Source organism: Apteryx mantelli, chromosome Z, assembly GCF_036417845.1.
Source record: "Apteryx mantelli isolate bAptMan1 chromosome Z, bAptMan1.hap1, whole genome shotgun sequence".
NCBI lineage: Eukaryota > Metazoa > Chordata > Aves > Apterygiformes > Apterygidae > Apteryx > Apteryx mantelli.
The window spans coordinates 44,821,817-44,841,032 of NC_090020.1; the positions used below are offsets into that span (position 1 = coordinate 44,821,817).

At 41.2% G+C, this 19,216-nt stretch overlaps 1 protein-coding gene across 1 annotated transcript in view; it reads left to right on the plus strand.

Annotated features, from left to right (window-relative positions):
• Positions 1-3,183: 3,183 nt before the first annotated feature.
• Positions 3,184-19,216, plus strand: part of EPB41L4A (erythrocyte membrane protein band 4.1 like 4A) — a 134,081-nt gene continuing 118,048 nt past the window's right edge. The window contains exon 1 of the mRNA XM_067315419.1: positions 3,184-3,370. Within this exon, the coding sequence (XP_067171520.1) occupies positions 3,272-3,370 (99 nt within the window). The 5' untranslated portion in view covers positions 3,184-3,271. The remainder of the gene's footprint in view (positions 3,371-19,216) is intronic.

Here is a 19,216-nt window from a genome sequence, read left to right on the forward strand (position 1 = left end):
ATTAATGGGAAACAAGGTATGCAAAACTTCCCTTCAGGCAGTTAGTCTTCTTGCTGATATATTAGAATATGGATGTAGGTCACTGAACATATAGAAGTGCCTGTGACTCCTGGTTTCTTGTGTATAGGACTGCATTGAAAAATACTTGATTAAAGCTAAAATTGTTTGTAATTATGAAGGTGTGCTGGACCACAGTGACTGCAATGAATCCTGCTGGGTGTCTCATTAACTAGGCAATGGACAAAAAACACCTTTATGCCCTAGTCCTGTACTTGCATGCCTGAGTTGAACATGTCCATAAGTGTTTGTGTGATGAGAGCTTATGTCAGCAAGTTTTCCTTTGCAGTGCTTGACCTGTGTTTTTTTCTTTTAGAGGGAAGAAAAAAGAAGCTCAGTTTCCTAGTGGATTTGGAAAACAGATGACTATCTTAAGTTTCTTACGAATTCTGAACTGGCCTGATACTTGAAATACTTAGGCAGAGCTGGTCTCATGTAGTGTGGCACTCCAAGCAAAGTTTAGATGGGGTCCTACGTTTTTCTTCCCCTCTAAATCATAATTGTTTTGCTTCCTTGAGCTCCTCAATGTTCATATTATCTCCTAATATAGATTCCATCCCCTCTTCCTCTACTTTCCTGACACATTTCCTCACCTTTTCAACCCAGGATCTCCTCCCAGTTTATACCTCAAATCATAGGTTCTGGTGCTACTGATGGATCAGCTGCTAGCTATGCTCTCAAGCAGTAGATAGTTAGGAGCTGATTTTATGTGTTAGTGGCTCTGTGCCCCAAAACACTGGCATCAGCTGAACCTGGTGAGTGCATATATTATATATTCCCTGTGGCTCAATCAGCAAATGTGCAGTAGCTTGATAAGGATCTTCAGAAACAGAGGACACGAAATAGTTTACTTGGACTGCTTGTACCCAAGACTGGTCTTCATTTAGGCTGCTCTGCTGTGGGATTGTGATTTAGCAATATGAACCATTTTTAAATTATAGTTAAAGGTTTTAAGACAGATTTTGAGTTCACTGAGCCCTCCCTCTCACTTGATTAATCAGTGATTTATACATATATAATGACTTTAACTGGCTTAAGGGGTAATTTATGTCATGATGTGCATGATATATGGATCTAAATAGACTAAAGAGAAGGAAAAAGGAACCATCTGTTCCCTGGAAGACTGTCCGTTGTCAGAAGGATTCAAGAAATTTGTTTGAAAAATGTGTTTAGAAAGAGCAGGAATAAATTTATCTAAACTTCTTGTGCTTTTTGGATGACAGCCTCATTGGATATATGTAGTCCAACATAGTTAGGAACTTGTTTTCAAGCTTTTGCATTACTTTATATTCTGTAACTTGTTCAAAAGGCTGTATTTTTATGAAGATATATAATACTGATTATACAAGTCTTGGTCTAACAGATCTGTCTTATGTCCTGATCTTCGCAGTGTTCATGGAAAGTACTGTTTTTGCAGGTGCAGGATGTAACACAGAGATCCTGAGACTCCCTTGCACAAATTCACATGCAGCCTGCACCAAACAAGGAGATGGAAGCGGTATCTCCTGGGAGCAGCAGGGGACTCATTTAGAGCAGGAGCTTAAACGCCGAGATACGGTTCCCTGAGCCTCTTACCTACCTATCTAGTAAGGGTTTGTCAAGTGAGAAATCTCCTTTTGCCCTACTCCTATGCAATGGGAGCAAGTTAACTATCTAACATTTTTGCACATACTTAAATTTGCACATGCAAACTTGGTGTGTACTTTAATAGGACGACTCCTGTATGCAAAGCTAAGCAAATGCACAAGTACTTGTGGGATCAGGGCTTAACTTTCTGCCTGAGGGGGAAAAATCATGCAGTATAGATGTGTGTAGCAATTAAAGTACACAGGTGGACTAATATGAACTCCAGCAACTATATACAGCAGACAATTGCAACTTTATATATATATACACACACACACACTACTACAGGGCTGTTGATTTTTAAACCAAATGTATCTGTAGCAAGCCTCAGTATTTAACAGCACATTCGGGAAAGCGTTTCCAGCCGAGGCTACTTTTAAAGCGGACCTCTTCTGGACCCTCACCGGTGTCTCTTTAACGCTTGAAGCGCTTCTCCGCAAAGTGGGGAGGGGAGGGGGGAAGCCCCCCGCTCGGGTGCCGCTTTCCCCGCGGGCCGCCCGGGCTGCGCGGCCCCGGCGCCCCGCGCCGCCGCCCCAGCAGGGGTCAGTGCTGCCGCGACGCCAAGGGAGCAGCGGCAGGAGCCGGCCGGGGGCGAGCCCACGCGGGCCGGGCCGGGGCCGCCGCTGCCCCCGCGGGAGCCGGCACAGCTGAGCGCGGCCTCCCGGCGGCCGCTCCGGCAGAGGGGGCAGCGAGGGTCCGGCTCTGCCCCGGCGGCGTGCGGCGCCGATGCCTGGTGGGATGCCGTGAGATGCGACGCGACGCGACGCCGCGGCGCCCCCTGGCCCCGGGGCGGCTCCGCGGGCTGTGGCGCTGCCGGGGCCAGGGCGAGCCGGCGGAGCGCCGCGCCGCCGGGGCAGGCGCTGAGCGGCCAGCCCGCGGGCGGCGGCGGCGGCTCCTCCGCGGGGCAGGTGGCGGTGCCGCCCCGCGCAGAGGACGGCACCGGCGGCGCGGCGACGGGTTTCCCCTCCGCTGGGGCGCCCGCGGCGCCCGGCAGCGCTCCCTCCGCCCCCGCTCCCCCCGCTGAGGCAGCCGGGGAGGAGGCGAGCCGCGGCGGCGGACAGCACCCTCCGCACATAGCCGAGGGACGCCAGCCCCGCGCCGGCCGGGCGCCGCCGCCGCCCCCGCTCCGCTCGGAGGGCTCCGCGGCCTGAGGTAACGCGCTCGCCTGACGGGAGCCTCCCGCCGCGGCGGCCGGGGCTCCCCGGCGCCCGCGCCTCCACACAAAGAGGAGGCGAAGCAATGTGCGCGGCCGCGGCGCGGGGCGGCTCGGTGCCTCCCCGGGGCGGGGGGAGCCGCCGTGACAGCGAGCCGGGGACGCGGGCTGCGCCCTGGCTCCTTCCTACTGCGGCTCTTTTCTCCCGTTTCTCGCAGGGCGCTCCCGGCACCTCCCGTCCAGGCTGCTCCGCGGGATGGCCGCGGCGGAAGGCGGCCCCGCGGGCCCCCGCGCCGCGCCCTAGCACCGCCGGCCTCCCGCTGCCGCGGCGGGGCGCGGAGCCGAGTGCGGCCCGGCCCGGCTGCGCCCCAGCGCCTCGCCGCCGCCGCCCGGGCGCTTCCCTCCTCCCGCCTCGTCCCGGCCATCGCAGCAGGCATGGGCTGTTTCTGCGCCGTCCCGGAGGAATTTTACTGCGAAGTTTTGCTGCTGGACGAGTCCAAGGTGACCCTGACCACGCAGCAGCAGGGCATCAAGGTACGGGCGGAGCCGGGCGGGTGGCGAGGGGCGCTCAGCTCCGCTCGAGTTCAGCGGCCGGAAGGGAGCGGGGCAGGGAAAGGGGCTCTCGGGATCCCTCAGGAGGGGGGGAAACGGTCGAGAGACTTTCGTTGCCGTCTCTCCAGGGGCAGATGGATCGGGCAGGCGCGTGCCCGTGGACGGACGTGGCTGCGGAGAGTTTACCTGCAGATACTCATTTGAGTGAGCAGGTGCCAAGCGCTCTGGAGGACCCGGGGAACTTCGTATAAGTTTTATTGTACGTGCCGGAGAAGAGAAGTAGGAGGCGGTGTGCAGCGCTGCTGCAGCCCCGCGCCGCGGGGCGGCCGCGGGGACAGAACCGGGCGGCGCCGCCGCCGCCCCGGGGCGCTGCCCCGCGCGGGGCCGCTCCCGCCTCGCCGCCGAGCCCCGCGGCTGGCAGCCCGGCTGGTGGGAAAGCCGTGCAGGGCGGCAGATGAACTCTGCAAAGTAGTCATCTGCCAAGCTCTAATGAGTGCTGACAGAGCATGTGAAAACTGAGATTTTTCTAAAGGCCCTTGACTTGGTCCGGTTTGGTTAAGTCTGATGACAGCAAATGGCATGTCTCAGACACTTGAAGCTCTTGTTCCAAAGCACAGGGACTTGAATTTATTTGCAACATAAGAACGTAGTTTCCGTGTTGGATCAGGGGAAAAAAAAGGTCTTCTAAATTTATTCTTGGAAATGGCTAATCTATTTTAGCTGAGACATCCAAAGAATAAAAACCATCCTGCAATAGCCTGTAATGTTTCAGCTTGAATGATTAAAGTCTTGTGAAACAGCTGAGGGGGGGGGAAATCTGAAGGGGAAGAGGGGAAGCCAGAATAAATTTATCTATAATCTGTGGCTCTACAATCTCTGCATGTATTGAGGATTGCCAGGATTTGCAGAATCAAGTGTCTATAAATAGGCTCATAAATCCATATTTATCACAGAGTAGCAAGCAAATCCCTAGGCAGGCACTGAACTCGAACATAACTGGGACTTTGGAATTTAAATTTAGACACTTCTGAAAAGTTTACCTTTATAGGTGCAGATAGGGGTGTATATATTATTCACGTATATACACTTTTGTTGCTTGTAAATGTGCAGTCGGGTTATCAAAAGAATAATCTGCGCAGATGGTCCTATGGTTGTCTTCCTGAATCCAAACTTTGAAAGGTGATGGGTTTACGCAGCGTCTAATAAAAATTAATGCCTCAATGGGAAAGAAAGGGTCTGAAGGTGTAACTTATTCTTGAGAGTGTTTGACTTGCAATGTTGGGAAAGGTCTGGTTTAGCTCAGAGTATGGTTTCCTATCATAGTTAGTGTGGCCTGACTGTGGTATGATGCTGAAGGTTTGGTCCTGTTCCACCTGCCCCTTCTTTGTGTTGAATCTAACCCTTGAGTGTTTATAAATAAGTTGGAAAGGATTATCGGTCTGACAGAAAAGTAATAGTTTGTTAATATTTTGGGGTAGGTGTTGGGATTGTGCAGCAGGGGACCTTAGGGAAAGGAGAACCTCCCTTTCTGTAGCTGTCTGTTTTTTGGATTAAACCTGTATAGTGTGAAACCACACCCTAGTGCTGTAGCTCCTTGAGCTTTTGAAAGCTTGCAGAAAGGAACTGCACAGCCCTCCCCAGCCACTCGTTTCCACCTTTGTGTTTCTCCCTTGCCTTTGTACCCGCACAAGTGTTTGAACAGCTGCATGTGAAGAGCATTGCCGATCCAGCTGAAGAGTAACCATTGGTTTTCCTTTTGCTGGGTTAGCCCTCAGCTGGGTCAGTGCCCTGATTTGCTTCACAGCTGGAGGAGGGCACAACTGGCTCTTTCAGCTGAGTCCTGGCTTAGGCCCTTTTAAACTGCTTGGAAAGCTTCTGTGTTGCTTTTATTCTAGGGTTTTACATTGAAGTTATGTGATGATTTCTTAGTAAAACAGACTTCTTAAAATTTGTGATATTCTGTCATTTGCCATTTTAAGCTTGAAAAAAATCAGATGTATAAGCCTTTTCTGAATGTTTTGTTTTAATACCTTTGTTAGCATACACACATCTGAAAATGAAGGGTCTCATTTTACTTGTTTTTGTAATGCTCATCTTTATCCGTACAAGGTACAGATAATAAATATTTTTATGTATTTTATCCCAAATCAAAGATGTTCTTAGAACTTCAGATCCTGGATCTGGTCTTCCTTCTGTCTTCACACTTTTAATTGGGTTTATAGCTACATAGGAAACTTAAGTTTCTGATACTGCTTTACAAATTTTAAACTATTATAAGAGCAGAGATTTTAAGTGGTTATAAAAGCAACTTCTTTCCTTCTCTTCCCCCAAGCAGATGCATGTCTGCTAGAAATGAAAAACCACAACTTAATAGCTATTTACTGTCTCTGTTCTTACTTGATTGTAGTGGATTTAGTCCTGTTATTTGCTTCAAAGGGTGGAAGACTGAGCTCTATGACTTTAGCAGTCCTAAGGAGCTTGATTTCTTCAGTGACTCCGAATTAAAGGCATAAAGTGGGTATTTGTACCAATGTCAAGTTTTGAAAATGCTTTGCTTAGTTTGCATTATAGTTCTGGCTTGCTATCTTTGACAGCAACTGCAAGCAGCAAAATATGGCATTTGTAAATTACCATTTTTTGTTGATGCATTCTTGGTACTACAGAAGTGGGCTTTAAGTTGTACTTCAGATTAACACAGTGAGCAGAGGAGGCGTGAGAGCAAGGCTTCAGCTGCAATTTAGAGATACTTGAGTCTTCTCTGTGGATTTTAAAGAACTTGTCAGGGAAAGGAGAGGCTTATTTTTCCTGCTCTCAGGTGGGGAAGCTGAGGTGCAGCGAGGTCGAGTGACTTTTCCAAGGTCATGCAAAGAGGTCATGCATCCGAGTCAGGAATAAAGTCCCCAGGCCTCCGGATTGGTAGCACTGGCCAGCCTGCCCTGGGCCACTTTGTCTGGAGGTGTTAGCGTGGATCTCTATTTGTAATTACTCCAAGAAACAGAAGTCCCATTTTATTTTGTTTCTGTTTTCTCATTGTTACCAGTGCGTCTTGCTGTTCTGCCTTTATGTCTTTGTGGTTTAAGATAAGAGCATTGTTGTGTGAAAATGTGGAAGTCAGTTGTCTGGTCTTAGGTTTACTGCAGGCCGATAATAGCTCGATAATCGGGAAAGGGCACTGAATATCTTTTTTTTGTGTGTGTGTGTGTGTGTGTGTGTTTCCCTGAAATGCATTCATGGAGAGAGATATTTTGGATACTACGTATTTTGAAATAATAAAGCAATGGCAGTTCTTAGTCCAGAATATTTTGGATTTAGAGGCTGTTCACCAGTTCTGGGGATGGTATGTCTAACCAAGGTATATGGTATCAGATTGAAGGATCTTTTCCTACTATCAGATGGAGTAAGAAAGGCTCTGAGAGAGGTGTTCAGGATACCAGTTAGGAAACAGGTTGTTACAAGCCTTGTACTCCAAATAGGGTAAGAATTGGCTGTTAACTGAAGCAAAATAATCACTTTTCCAGGACTGTTATTTTGACTAGTCTTCACATAGCTAAGCAATAATTTAGGCAGGTTTTATATTAAGATACTACCTTCTACATAGATATAGCTTATTTGCTGCTGTCACAAAACATGTCAGTAGTGTTTTGATACTGTACATGACTGCGGATGGGTTGTGTGCATTCTGTATGTTGACTTCGTTAAGAATTGGAGTAATTGTCCTTGCATTGGTGTTTTGTTGTACAAATTTGTTGTCAAAAGTCAAGGAAAGCTCTCTGGGTCCTTAGAAAATACTGCTGTGAAACATATTAGTTTGCAGTTACCTATTTCAGAAAGAACTGGAATCCTGTAACATATATGTAAACAGGAACCTTGTCAATTCTTCTACTTACTTTACTCGAAAATGTGATTTTAGGGAAGCATGTTTGTTTTCTTCTTCCTGAAGAAGTTCAAAATATTTTGAAACATTGCTGTTTTAGGTTTATATCTCTTTGGTTGGAATAAAGGTCTTCCAAAAAAAAAAAAAAAAAAAAGCTGCTTCTCTAGTGCACAAACCAGTTAGACTTAAGCCTTCTGGTAATTGCACTTTTGAAGTATTCCCTGAAATTCCTCTCTGAGCACTATTTCTGTGCCATTTAAGTCCTGTTTAATTTGACATGTTTGAAAACAGGCCAACAGTGAAGTTTCATAATAAGAGAAGCAATGGATAGGATAGTTGCACTAATTTTTCTTGGAAGACTCTGTTTCTGGTATATGCTAAAGTAACACTATTTTATTCAGTAGTACCATCTAACAGTGATATTCTGGACAGCATATCACTTAGTATTTTAAGGGGTTAAAGGGTTTTGTGACATACAAGTTGCATGACCCTCCATACAGAGTTACATTTCATGGTTTATAAGCTCCACTTATAGGCCAAATCTCTATATAATGTACTCGGGCACATTTTCCAAGGAACATGTGTGGCGTTTATCTGGGAAGTAAGCAGAGTGATTTTTCTGCATGACGATCTACTAAGAATTCAACAAAATGGTATTCAAGAATTTAAAAGCAGACTTCATCATCTCAACATACTTTGAAAAAAAAAAAAAACAACAAAAAACCACACACACAAAAAATACCCAAAATAGTGAGAGACTGAAGTTAGGATCTTTGTTAAATGACTAGATATGTAAAAATAAAAATAAAAAAAATCTGAGTTCATCAAAACATGATACATTTTGTGAAGAAAATTCTGGAATATTTGACAATGTGATTTAGTATAATGTATCGAAATAGGTAAACATACTGTTTCTAGCATATTTTCTTGGATTATTCCCAAGGAGTTTGTGAAGATTAACTTTTTTTTTTTTTTTTCCACTCCATGGTGAAGATTGTTTTTGGGGGGCAGTACAAAATACCCCAGGCTTCATGCCTTCAAAGTAGATTATATGCAGAAAATTTGGGATGTGCTTTCGGAGTAATCTGATGCAACTCTAGGGACTCCAAGCAGTCAATATATGAATGATAGTCTCTTTTTTTCTGATGTAAATGCATAGTGAATGCATATGCCAGTAAAAGATAGATCCCTGTGAATAGGAAGATCTCATATTTTGTTAATGAGTTTGAGAGTTGGCATTCAAAGTCAAATTGGTGGTCGTTTGCCAAGTAAATATCCTTTCTGATAGTGATTTTTTGCTGTTGTATATTTCTGCACTTTTTAAAAAAAATCAAAATATCTTTCTGTGATAAATTTGTTTTTTATGCAGGTGTATTTTCAGCAATCTTAAAAATCTCTTTAATGGTGGATTGTAGCTGCTTTCCATCTATGACAATTTTGGACTGTGTGGTTTGCCTCGATGTGCTACTGAACTGTGGTATCAGCGCTCAAGCATATTAAGTCTGTGGTTTTTTTTCCTTTTCCCTATTTGGTATGGATAAATTGATACTTTCTAGACAGAAATTCTTTTAGATATTCAGAATATTATTTTGAAAAGAACAATTAGTAAAAGGTAAACTAGTAGTAAAAGGTGAACCAGTAGTTTAAAAATACTATTTCTAAGTCTTGTTTGCAGCCTTGTTTTTCTTTTGTTTATGAAACTACAGTCTACTGTTATGTGTGCATCTTTTGCACAGCAGCAGGGAAACTAAACAGATGATATTGTCAAGCTCCCAGTGTAAGTAAATACATATTTTCTTCTTGAATATCATTGATATAATGCATCTAAGGGTGGTTTATAACAATGGTAGTGAAAATAGTTTTAAACAGAAATGTAGATTAATTATACTCCATAGCACTTGCATGCTTGCAAAAAGAATAGCATCTTTCTTTTTTTTTTTTATAATAGGTATAAAATAGGATGAAGAAATCTGATTTCACACTGAGTGCAATATGGTGCATGTGCAATTGTGCACGTTTTCACATTTCCATCCTCTACTTAAAAAAGGAATGAAGGAAACAAAGGGTTTCACAAACCTTACTATAAATTAACTACTCCTCAAAATTACTGTCACGTATTTGAAATAGATTACTAATTTCACCAGTATCTTTACAGATGAGACCAGCAATTTGGAATACACCGGGGAATAACCATATAATAAATGAACACTGAGACACTTTATTTTCCCTAGGTGCACTTAACTAAATTAATGAAACCAGCATGACAGCAAGAAGGAAATCCATTAACTTTAAAATGAAGTTACCTCTTAGTCAACCTGAGCTTTGAGCAATAATATTGTCAGAAGGGTCTGTTTGGTGGTTTTAATTGGCAATGATTTCTTAATATAATCAGGGCAAATGTAAACTGAGTGAGGTGGCCCATTTATTAAACTTTCTTCTGGTTTTCTGTAACTTGAAGCTAACATTTCTTGACTTAGAGTACTTGGTATAGCTAAATACCATCAGTTGATGTTTTATTTATTTTAGGTTATTAAAGTTACTAGTTGTAAAATAAAATTCAACTGCAGAATTGCAGCCCTTCCCCTCCCCCTCAAGAAAGAAAATCTCTAAGAACTGGAACCACATGATATCGGGGGACTCTTCAAGAGACCACAAAACTGAGGAGATGCTTCAGAAAGAGAATTTAATTATGAAGCTGTAGTTTTTTGTCACTTCACAGTGTAAAATTTCTGTTGCCAAAATGATATTGAACATGTATGAAAAAATGAGAAGTTAGGTATCAATCATGCTGCATAATTACTAATATCTGTATTTTTGTTAGAAAGATGAGAGATTACTGATACGTTTTCCTTTCTTGGATCTTGTCAGATTTTTTTTATTTCAATCCTCACTTTTCTTAAGGGGATTTCACCTTTGTAATGGTAGAACAGACATATTAGCCACATTTTATTCAAAAGTGAGCTCTTTGCAAGTGAATAACCATACTTCAACATCTGGATAGAATTTTGCAGACTGCATTTTTTAGTACACATTTTAGATACTGTCCTTATTGATCAGATCTTGTGCTTACGTCATACCCATTTAATTTCATAGTTTACAATCAAGATTGTAATTTCAGCATTGACTATCTGTGCTTTTGTTTCCCCTTTTTCCTTTGCATCCTGTGTTGGGGATGGTTGAACCCTGCAGGCACTAGGGTCAAAGGTACATGCCTGAGATCACCCCATGCTGTTACTCAGAAGTGGAAAACCAATAGAAGCATTGCAAAGGGAGAGCTCTGCTCCTTTGGTTTTGTTCCAATATTGAGGGGGGAACCTGTCGGTTTTGCCAAGTGAGGAATGTGTTCTTTTATCTCTGACAGAAGGCTGCATTGCTTTGTTTGTCACTATAAATAGCGTATGTGTGGGTTTTTTTTTTTTTTTTTTTTAAGCTAAAATTTAAACAGTCATATTTAGGGATTTATATATCACCATAAACCATACCTTGTTTTTACTGTTGTCTCCACTAGACATAAGTTGACTGTGCTCGGTGACTCTTCGGGAGGCAGGTTCTTATCTGTAAGAAAAAGGGCCAGAATAGTCCTGTCTAAGGAGTGTAGGGACCACAGGCAGCAGCAACTTCATCAGCAGATGGATCTGCATTCTGTATTTGAAAGAAGGAAAAGAATTGTAATAGTATTGGGAGGTCAGAAATAGGGAGAGAGAAATAGAGTTGGGAATATCAGTGAGAGAGGAAAAGAAATGCTGTGATGACAAACAGGGAAACCCTTTGTGAAATGTTATTTAGTAGTTGCTTTCCAGAGGTGGAAACAAGAAACCTCAGTAGTTTCTTTGAATTGATAGTGTAAAACATCATAGAAAATAACAATTAAAATGCCTATGTAGGTTTTTTGGATCATTGTTCATGGATATCTTCATTGAACTGCATGCATCATTAACCTACACAACCAGGGTGGTTTTTTTTCTTTCTTTTTAAAAAATCTCAGAGGTTTGTAATGATTGCTTTTAAACAGCTGCTGCTTTCTCATCACCCTGGTTAAATTTGTGTTCTTACTTGGTGTAATATGAAGGAAATGTACATAACTGATGAACAGTCTGTCCTGTCGGTTATTTTTATTAAATATGTTTAATAAGAGACCTCCTAGGAAATTCTAGGAAATCCAACTACTGCTTCAGTTTACAATTAAAATATTTTAAAAATTCATTCTTATAGTCATGGATAATTACTAATGCAGAGGAAAAAGTGGACTGTATTTTGTATGGTTCATGTGCTTACGTATTTGTCGGTATTTACCTTCTATACTTTGCAGGGTGGAAAATGTTTCTCTAAGTTGGACAAGGAGACAATCTGTCTTCCTCTAGGCTTCTTTCCTGAAGTTTCAGATAGGTGGGTAAAATCTGTATGTGGTTGAGTGAGCCAGTTTGATAATGAATGGCCTAGTACTTTACTATCTTTACTGTGTTCCCAGAAAATGAGTACTGAATGCACTTAGGGATAAATTCTTTGGCCATGTGAAACTAAATGCCTTTTAGTAATGGAAAAGGAGGATCTTTTATATCTCAATTGCCCAAAAGGTATTTGGAAGGCAGAAAATGGCAGTTTCTCCATGTAATTAGTGGTAGAATTTGGCATGACTACTAATGTATGTAAGCACATGCTTTAACACTTTGTTGAACTAAAGGAAGTTCAGCATTTTGCAGGATTGAGCCAGAAGAAAGATCATCCAGATAAAAATCACTGGAATTGGTTCTTATTTTCCACAAACTATATATTTCAGTGTAACTTCTCATTTATACCAGTCTGAGATCAGAATACATTATTTGTAGCGTCACCAAAAATATTAATATCCACTAATTAGATATTAATGCCATAAGAATATTACAGATCTCATTTATTATTAGACTTTCTCATAAATCAGTTTTATTCAGGTTCTCAGTGTCACAATGTAAAAACTTTGCAAAAAATACCTTCTTTCCTATTCTGTGGTTGAATGGCGGCTAGAAAGAATATAATGGGGTTTATTTTTTGGCTCAAAATACTGAAACAAGAGTAATCTTTTAAGGGGAGACATTCCAAACTTTAAGGGCAACGTATACATACATACATATATATATATTTGGGTATATATGGGGGTTTTTTTTGTTATGTCATCTTACCATAGGAAATTGGTAAAGCTAACTACTCGGGATTCAAAAAAGGGGAAGAACACTTCTTGTGAATAATGAAGTGTAACTTCAGCTCTGATTTAAAACTTGAAGCATGTGGTTAGATACCCCTTCTGAAATAAGATAATCTGTAATTATTAGTATGAAACATAATATGAAAACAGATTTTTGCACATCTGTGTATTGGGGGCTTCTTGAACCACCCTCAAAACTTACTGGTGTTGGCTGCCATCAAAGACAGAAGAATGCCACACTGGGCCTCAGCTCTGCTTTAATTCTTCTGTTTTTATGGTGCTATGTGTTTGTCTATAGTATAGAAGATGCCTGATGTTTACAAAGTAGGATATTCTTCTTCCTTGTCAAAGTTATCAGAAGGAAGTCACCTGTCTTTTAGAATCAAGTATATTAAGTATAGGGCTGGAAAGCTGTGGCTACTACTACTTTTTCAGGTTTTGTTCGTGTTGAGGAACCTAAAGAATCTCAAGTTTTTTGTTGTTCTCTGTGGCCACGTCTGTACTATCTGGGTAGACAATATGAAGGAGTGAACGGCATCCTAGACTCAATGGTGCCGACTGGCCACATCTGCACCGTGTTGCAGGCAGCCCAGAGCTTCTCATCTGGGGCTCATTTGAAGCCTGCTTAATGCTGAGAGACAATCTTGTGGGTGTGTGGTTGGTTTGTTTATTCAGTATTCCAGGAAAAAAAGAGAGAACTGAGTCTCAGACCATCATACTGCTGATTTTCATAGCATGTCATTGAGATGTGGGTAATATGTTATGTTTCAGAGTGCTTTGAAGGTGCGTGGATGGCTGGATAATGTTGAAGACTGGCTTGAGCAACTAAAGCCAAGCTATTTATCTTGGGCCCCTGCAGCAAATGATCATGACGGCTGTGCCTGTATCTTCTTTTGGAGGAAATTAGGACACTTTAGAAGGGAGCATGGGACAAAGGTACCCTAAATTCAGTATCGGGGATCAGGAGACAAAGGTCCTGGGCAAATCAAAGAGAGACCCAAATTGACAGCTTGGTTACACTTGCAAAAAGCTTTTCTCATATATCTGTCCCTTCTGAGGAGGAAGGGAGGAAAGTCACAGGATCCCATAATGGAATCCTTTTGAAGAGGTGTTTGAATGTCCTGACTTGCCCTCAGCTTTTTAGGTTTAATTTTCATTGGCTGCTTTGGGGAGGGGAGGAGGGAGTTGGCTTACAGGTGTTATTTTGATGATATTTTCAGAATGGAAAAAAGCACATAAGTTGAAAAGGTTAAATATTTTGCTTCTGTTTTGAAGTGATGTCAGATTCTTCAGCCATATTATTTCCCCTAATCTTTTTTCTCTCCAAAAGTCCATCAGCAGGACCTAGATGTTCCAAAACACGTGCCTTTTCTTTTCATGTAAAACATTTAGGTTGGCTGAATACTTCAGTTTACTTTTCAACATGTGCTTTCTTCACCTGAAGCACAGCAAGCTCTAAAGCTATGGTAACATATTTGGAAACAAAAGTTTTTGGTCTCCTTTAAAGATATCACTTATTCTGGACTATTTTGAGTAGTGTTCTTCTGTGTAATACTTGACAAATTATAGTGCATTTAAAATCATCTCTACAAACTATCTTCCTCTGAAAACAGGGCACTGTATTCTTTGCTCTCCCAACCCTCCAAATAGGTCTGGACAAGACTTACTATTAAGAAAATGCTCTTGGCCTTCTCATTCCTTCAGTTCTTAATCTGTCTCTGGGCTGTACTGGCAAAAGCCAATCCTCTTCCCTCAGAACAGTGATTTGGTAATTACATTTCTTTTTCTTGTGAAAGCAGTAGTGAGTTAGCAAAGCCCTTCCCTGATTTGGGAATGCTTGAAATGGAGAACCCAGTCTCAATTCCAGAGAAGACAATAGGTGTTCTGGCGTGTTTTGGCACCAACTTCAAGGGGAGCCAAATTGGACCTGATTTTTCTGCAGCAGGCTCAATTAGTAAGTGATGACGCTGAAAATAAAATGTGTTAGATCTTGTTCAAAGATGTTAGCTGTTGTTCGCATAAAAGAAATGTATCAACTTACTACTCTTTAAATAAAAGAAGTTAAACTTTTTCTTTGTCATCCGTGGCCTTTCATCAGATTTCACGTCTGGCTGTTTTGAGCGTGAGAGCTGTTTGTTACTTTCATGACTTTATTCAGTGATCCTAGAACTGTTTTTTCTCTTTTCCTCCTTTCCTGAAAAAAATCTGCAATAGAAGCAAGTTTCACGAGCTGTCTCCTGAAGTCTTTGGATGGAGGGCAAGGCAAACTATGTTTATGACCCCTGCTGCTTTGAAATAGGTGAACAAGAGTCAGCCTGGCTGGTCAGAAAAATAATAGATTTGGTTTTGATTTTTGTGTATGTGTACAGAAACTGGAGTGGTGTTGGTGAAAGAAAGATGTTGGACAGGAGATCTATAAAATGTCAAAAGGAATAAAGTTCCACAAAACTTGCTTTCTTTTGTTATAAGTCTGTCTTTGCATAGATCTGTCCTGTTCATGTTTCTGTAACACCCCAAAATTTTTAATTTAGCATGCAGAAACTCCAGAAGAAGACGAGTCCCACAGGATAGCATGCTTCTCAGTTGGTCATCTTTCTTTGTTGAGAAAAGGGCTGATTTTTGGGAGGAGGTGGAGGAGACTAAACTAGCTGCATTAAGTTCACTGAAGATGAACCAAAAATAGTATACTTTTCATTATAGAGTTTTTTTTTTTTTTTTTTTTTTTCCAGTTACATAGTCTGTATCTTGAGCCCATGGCATTTTCTATCCTTCTAAATTTTTTTGTCCATGAGTGCTGCATAGGTCAGGGTTGAAGCTTTGCAATAGGGCAGCATAAAGAAATACAAACGCTGCTGCATGTGACATACCTGTGTTACGCATATAGAAACCTCTCTCTAAGAATCTTAATCCAGAACATTTTGTAAACAAATAATGCTTGCAATGAAACTCCAAAATCAAAAGTCTAAGTGAGACTTTCTTCTGTTTTATTTAAACCTACAGTGTGCTTTCTCTTGCTGATGCTAAAAAAAAAAAAAAAGGCCAGTTTTTTTATATGCCTGCTGTATTGAAGTTTAAGCATGCGCTGAAAAGTAACAAAAGTACAAGCCAGTGTTCCTAATCGCATGCTCCTGTCTTCTGAAGTTATATAAATGTATGCTGTACCCATCTTCACCCTAGAGGTGCTTATTTTTTGTGTGTGTTTGTATCTAATCCACCAGTGGATTGATGTAGTTCTGTTGAATTTAGTGGAATTTCTTCTGCCTTTGCCAGCAGAGGATTTGATTCTTCATGTTAACAGGCATTTCTTCCTACATAAATCTCCCTGCATAGAGCAGAGTAGACTCAGTATTATTATCTGTGAGAAGAAGGACATCTAACAGAGTGCTGCCTGTTACTGTGTTTCTCAAGCTTGCTCTGATTCATATTCCTTTTCTTGCATACAGAAGGAATATGGGATAAGAAAATCCAGTTGAACTGTAGAAAAGTAGTGTAATTGAATTTTGAATGTTTATTGCTGAGTGTACGGGAAGCAAAGCAAAAGAATATATTCAACCAGTAAATTGCAGGAGCTAGCAAAGTGTAAAGTGCCTTTAAGAAGCAGGTGTTGGCCGTGTAAGTTCATGGTGCATACGAACATGCTTGCCTTTTGGAGTCAGTTTAGACCATTATTAGGAACAGTTACAGGGAACAGGAAACCTGATCTGCCTGATAGGCTTTTTGTATTCAGTACAGGTTTGCAAAAAGAAAAAAAAATCATAATGCAGGGAAAAACATGATTCTTTTTAGCTCTTCTGTCTAAGCCTGAAACAGGAGGGGGGGAGCAGAAGAACAGTTTAACGGAAATTGCAGTAGTGATTGTTTAAAGCATACACAAAGGAAGTCTTGTATTCTATCTGTCAAGAGCGCTAACCATTTTTAATCTGGAAGGAGGGGCTGAACATTTAATTAAACAATACCTTTGGCTTTATTCATTTATACTCCCTTATTCATAACAGCAAGGGATATATATAGATTAACTGAGATTATTTTTCAAGTGTACAGCTGTTTCCTGCTGTACTAAGTTAGTGCTCAAATTGTCATAGATGTTTTGGGTATGTGTAAATTTATAATGATGATTGTTTTAGTCAAGATAGCACTTGAGCACACCGATAAAACGTCAAAGTACTGCACAAACAAGCAACTCAAGGGCAAGCCCTGCCCCAGAGAGTTGTCAGTGTGGGGCTGAAGCAATACACAAGTGAGTAAATTGACAAATGTGGGAGGGGAACGGGTTAGGATGGGGGAGAAAAGAGGCAAAGTCATCATTTCGGAGGATATTGTTTCTACATAGTTGAATAGCTGATTAGTCTGGGGCTGTTCTTTTGATAATAAAATTTACAAAATTCTACTGTGAGTAAGTAGCACCAGGCATCTGCCCCAAATTACAAGTATATATGACAGGTAGCTTTGGACTCATCTGCATCCAGTTGCTGTGTGGATATCACAGTTTTGGTTATGGGGGTGATATTTTTGTATCAAAACATTTATAAAGGTAAAACAGTGTGGAAGCAGTTTATACAGATACGAATAATTTTGTACTTATTTAGCTTAACCCTTCCTTAAGTGAGAAGGGTAACAGGTTAGCATTAGCAGCTTGGCAGCGCTTTGCTGGGGCAGGCGGAGAGGGAGGTGCACACGCACAGTGATTCCAGGAGCAGTGTCTTTGTTTTTAGCCAAGCCTGAGGATTTTAAGCACCTCTGACACAAAGGTGCAAAGATGGCTTGTCTGCCAAAGGCCTAGCAGGTACTTCCACAGTAAGTGCTGACCTTTTGCAAACACAGAGCCCACAATCTATCAAACCCATTTCCTTTCAAAACCTCAAGATTTTGTCTGCATGCAAAAATTGTCCTTCTGACTAACTGGAGGTACTTTCAAGAACAAAAGTACAACCTCACTATAGTCTGTTTTGTTACACCACTGTAATCATGCTCATGTTATTATAGACTAGTTGTTTACAGGAAAAGGAATATGCTATACAAGCCTAAAGCAACTTGAAACAATTATAATCCATAGCTTAGATATATTCGTATAGCAGAAAAAATATTTTGGTGAAATAACAGACTAGTTTTGAACCCTGGGGAAACGGATGATTTTTTGTGACCAAGAATGTCTTAATCTACTTGGTTTTAGGTAGAAGGCTGGACCTGCTTGAAAACATTTGTTACTTTGAACAAAGATTTTTTCTGGTTCTGGGCTTTTGCTTCAACTGGGAATTATAGTTACATGGGAATCTTTATCCAGCTCAATTAAGCCAAGTAGAAGTAACAGTTAGGCTTTAGTCAGCACACATATGTTCTGGTATTAGAGAAAGAAGTAATATTTTCCTTTGTCAGATTACCTCAAAGGTCATTTGAGCCATAATGTGTTAAAGCAAAAAAAATTCAAGATAAAACAGCAACAAATCATGCATGTGAAAAAGAAGAGATTGGAAGGGTCTGATCTTGGTAAGGAGGATCCTGCCTTTTGATATCAAAAAGGATTAAATTGTGTCACATTATCATAAGCAGGATCAGAACTGTGCATGAAGGAGATAGACGTGATACATATTTTCAAAACTATTTAGGTACGTAAGAGTATTTCCAAAGCATTTATTTCTAGAGCTCCTGTTTGACACCTGCCTGCATCCTTAGGCACTTGGATATTTATGAAAATCTGTCTCAAGGCCTGAACTACCAGTTAGAAAGTATCAGTACACCAGTATTGTTTACATCAGGTTGCCTTTATGATGCCTGGTGTATGAGAGCTACACCCATGAGCTAAAACTGCGAAGCAGCATCTTAACAGTTGAATTGGTGTTTTCTTATTCAGTGCTAGAAACAAAAGATAGAAGACTTTACGCTGTTGAGGCTGTATTTAAAATAAATCCTAGGTAATTAAATGTGGATTTAACAGTTTTAAGGAACAGCTGCTGCTGACACAAAGAAACATTTACCTTTAAGCTTTACTGTAATTCTTCACATAGGAACATACTAGAATTGCTTTTCAAAAGGAAGATTTGACTATCACAGTCATTTATGTAGTGATATGGAGTTCAGAGTTCTAGGCCGGGTGATACAGGTAGGTGTATACCCTACCTAAAATTAAATTCTTTAGTGGGACTGCAACATCTCAATTATTTACTTGCGTGCAACTCTTGTGGGCTCTACTGATTCTTGCAAGTTTCTGCCTAAAGGTTTGGGTTCATGATCAAGCTGTTACAAGTTACTAACATACCATGTGTCAGCTGTGGTAGTTATCTATGCACATAGATACCAAATATTTGGTAATTCAGTTTAGTGTAGACTGCAGTGAGAGGATTAAGTTAGTTGCATTACCTTTCATTTGCTGCTGGCTAAGAGCCTGCACAGGTTGCAGTAGCTGCAGTTCACCTTACACAGGTATCTTTTTGGGGTCTTTGAGTCCTGTGGAAGGCTTGAAATCTGCAGTGTTTCAGATGGTGATTCTAATCATGAATTTCATGTTGGTGTTTTCTTCAATGTAAAATCTTGGATTTTCTTTCTTCCTCTCTTTGAAAATAATTTATACTTTCTGTTGTCATGGTTGCAGAGAGAAACTCAAAAACATGAACCCTGCTGACTCCTAAAACCAGTAAGCCTGCATATTTCTATGAGGAAGTTCAGAATTAAAGAAAGCTTTGTGATTTTGCGGCTTTTTTTTTTTTTTCTCCTTCCTTGAAGCTAAAGTCACGATTTCTCAATGGCTGGAGTTGCCTGTGTAGAACACGAGGGGTAGAAC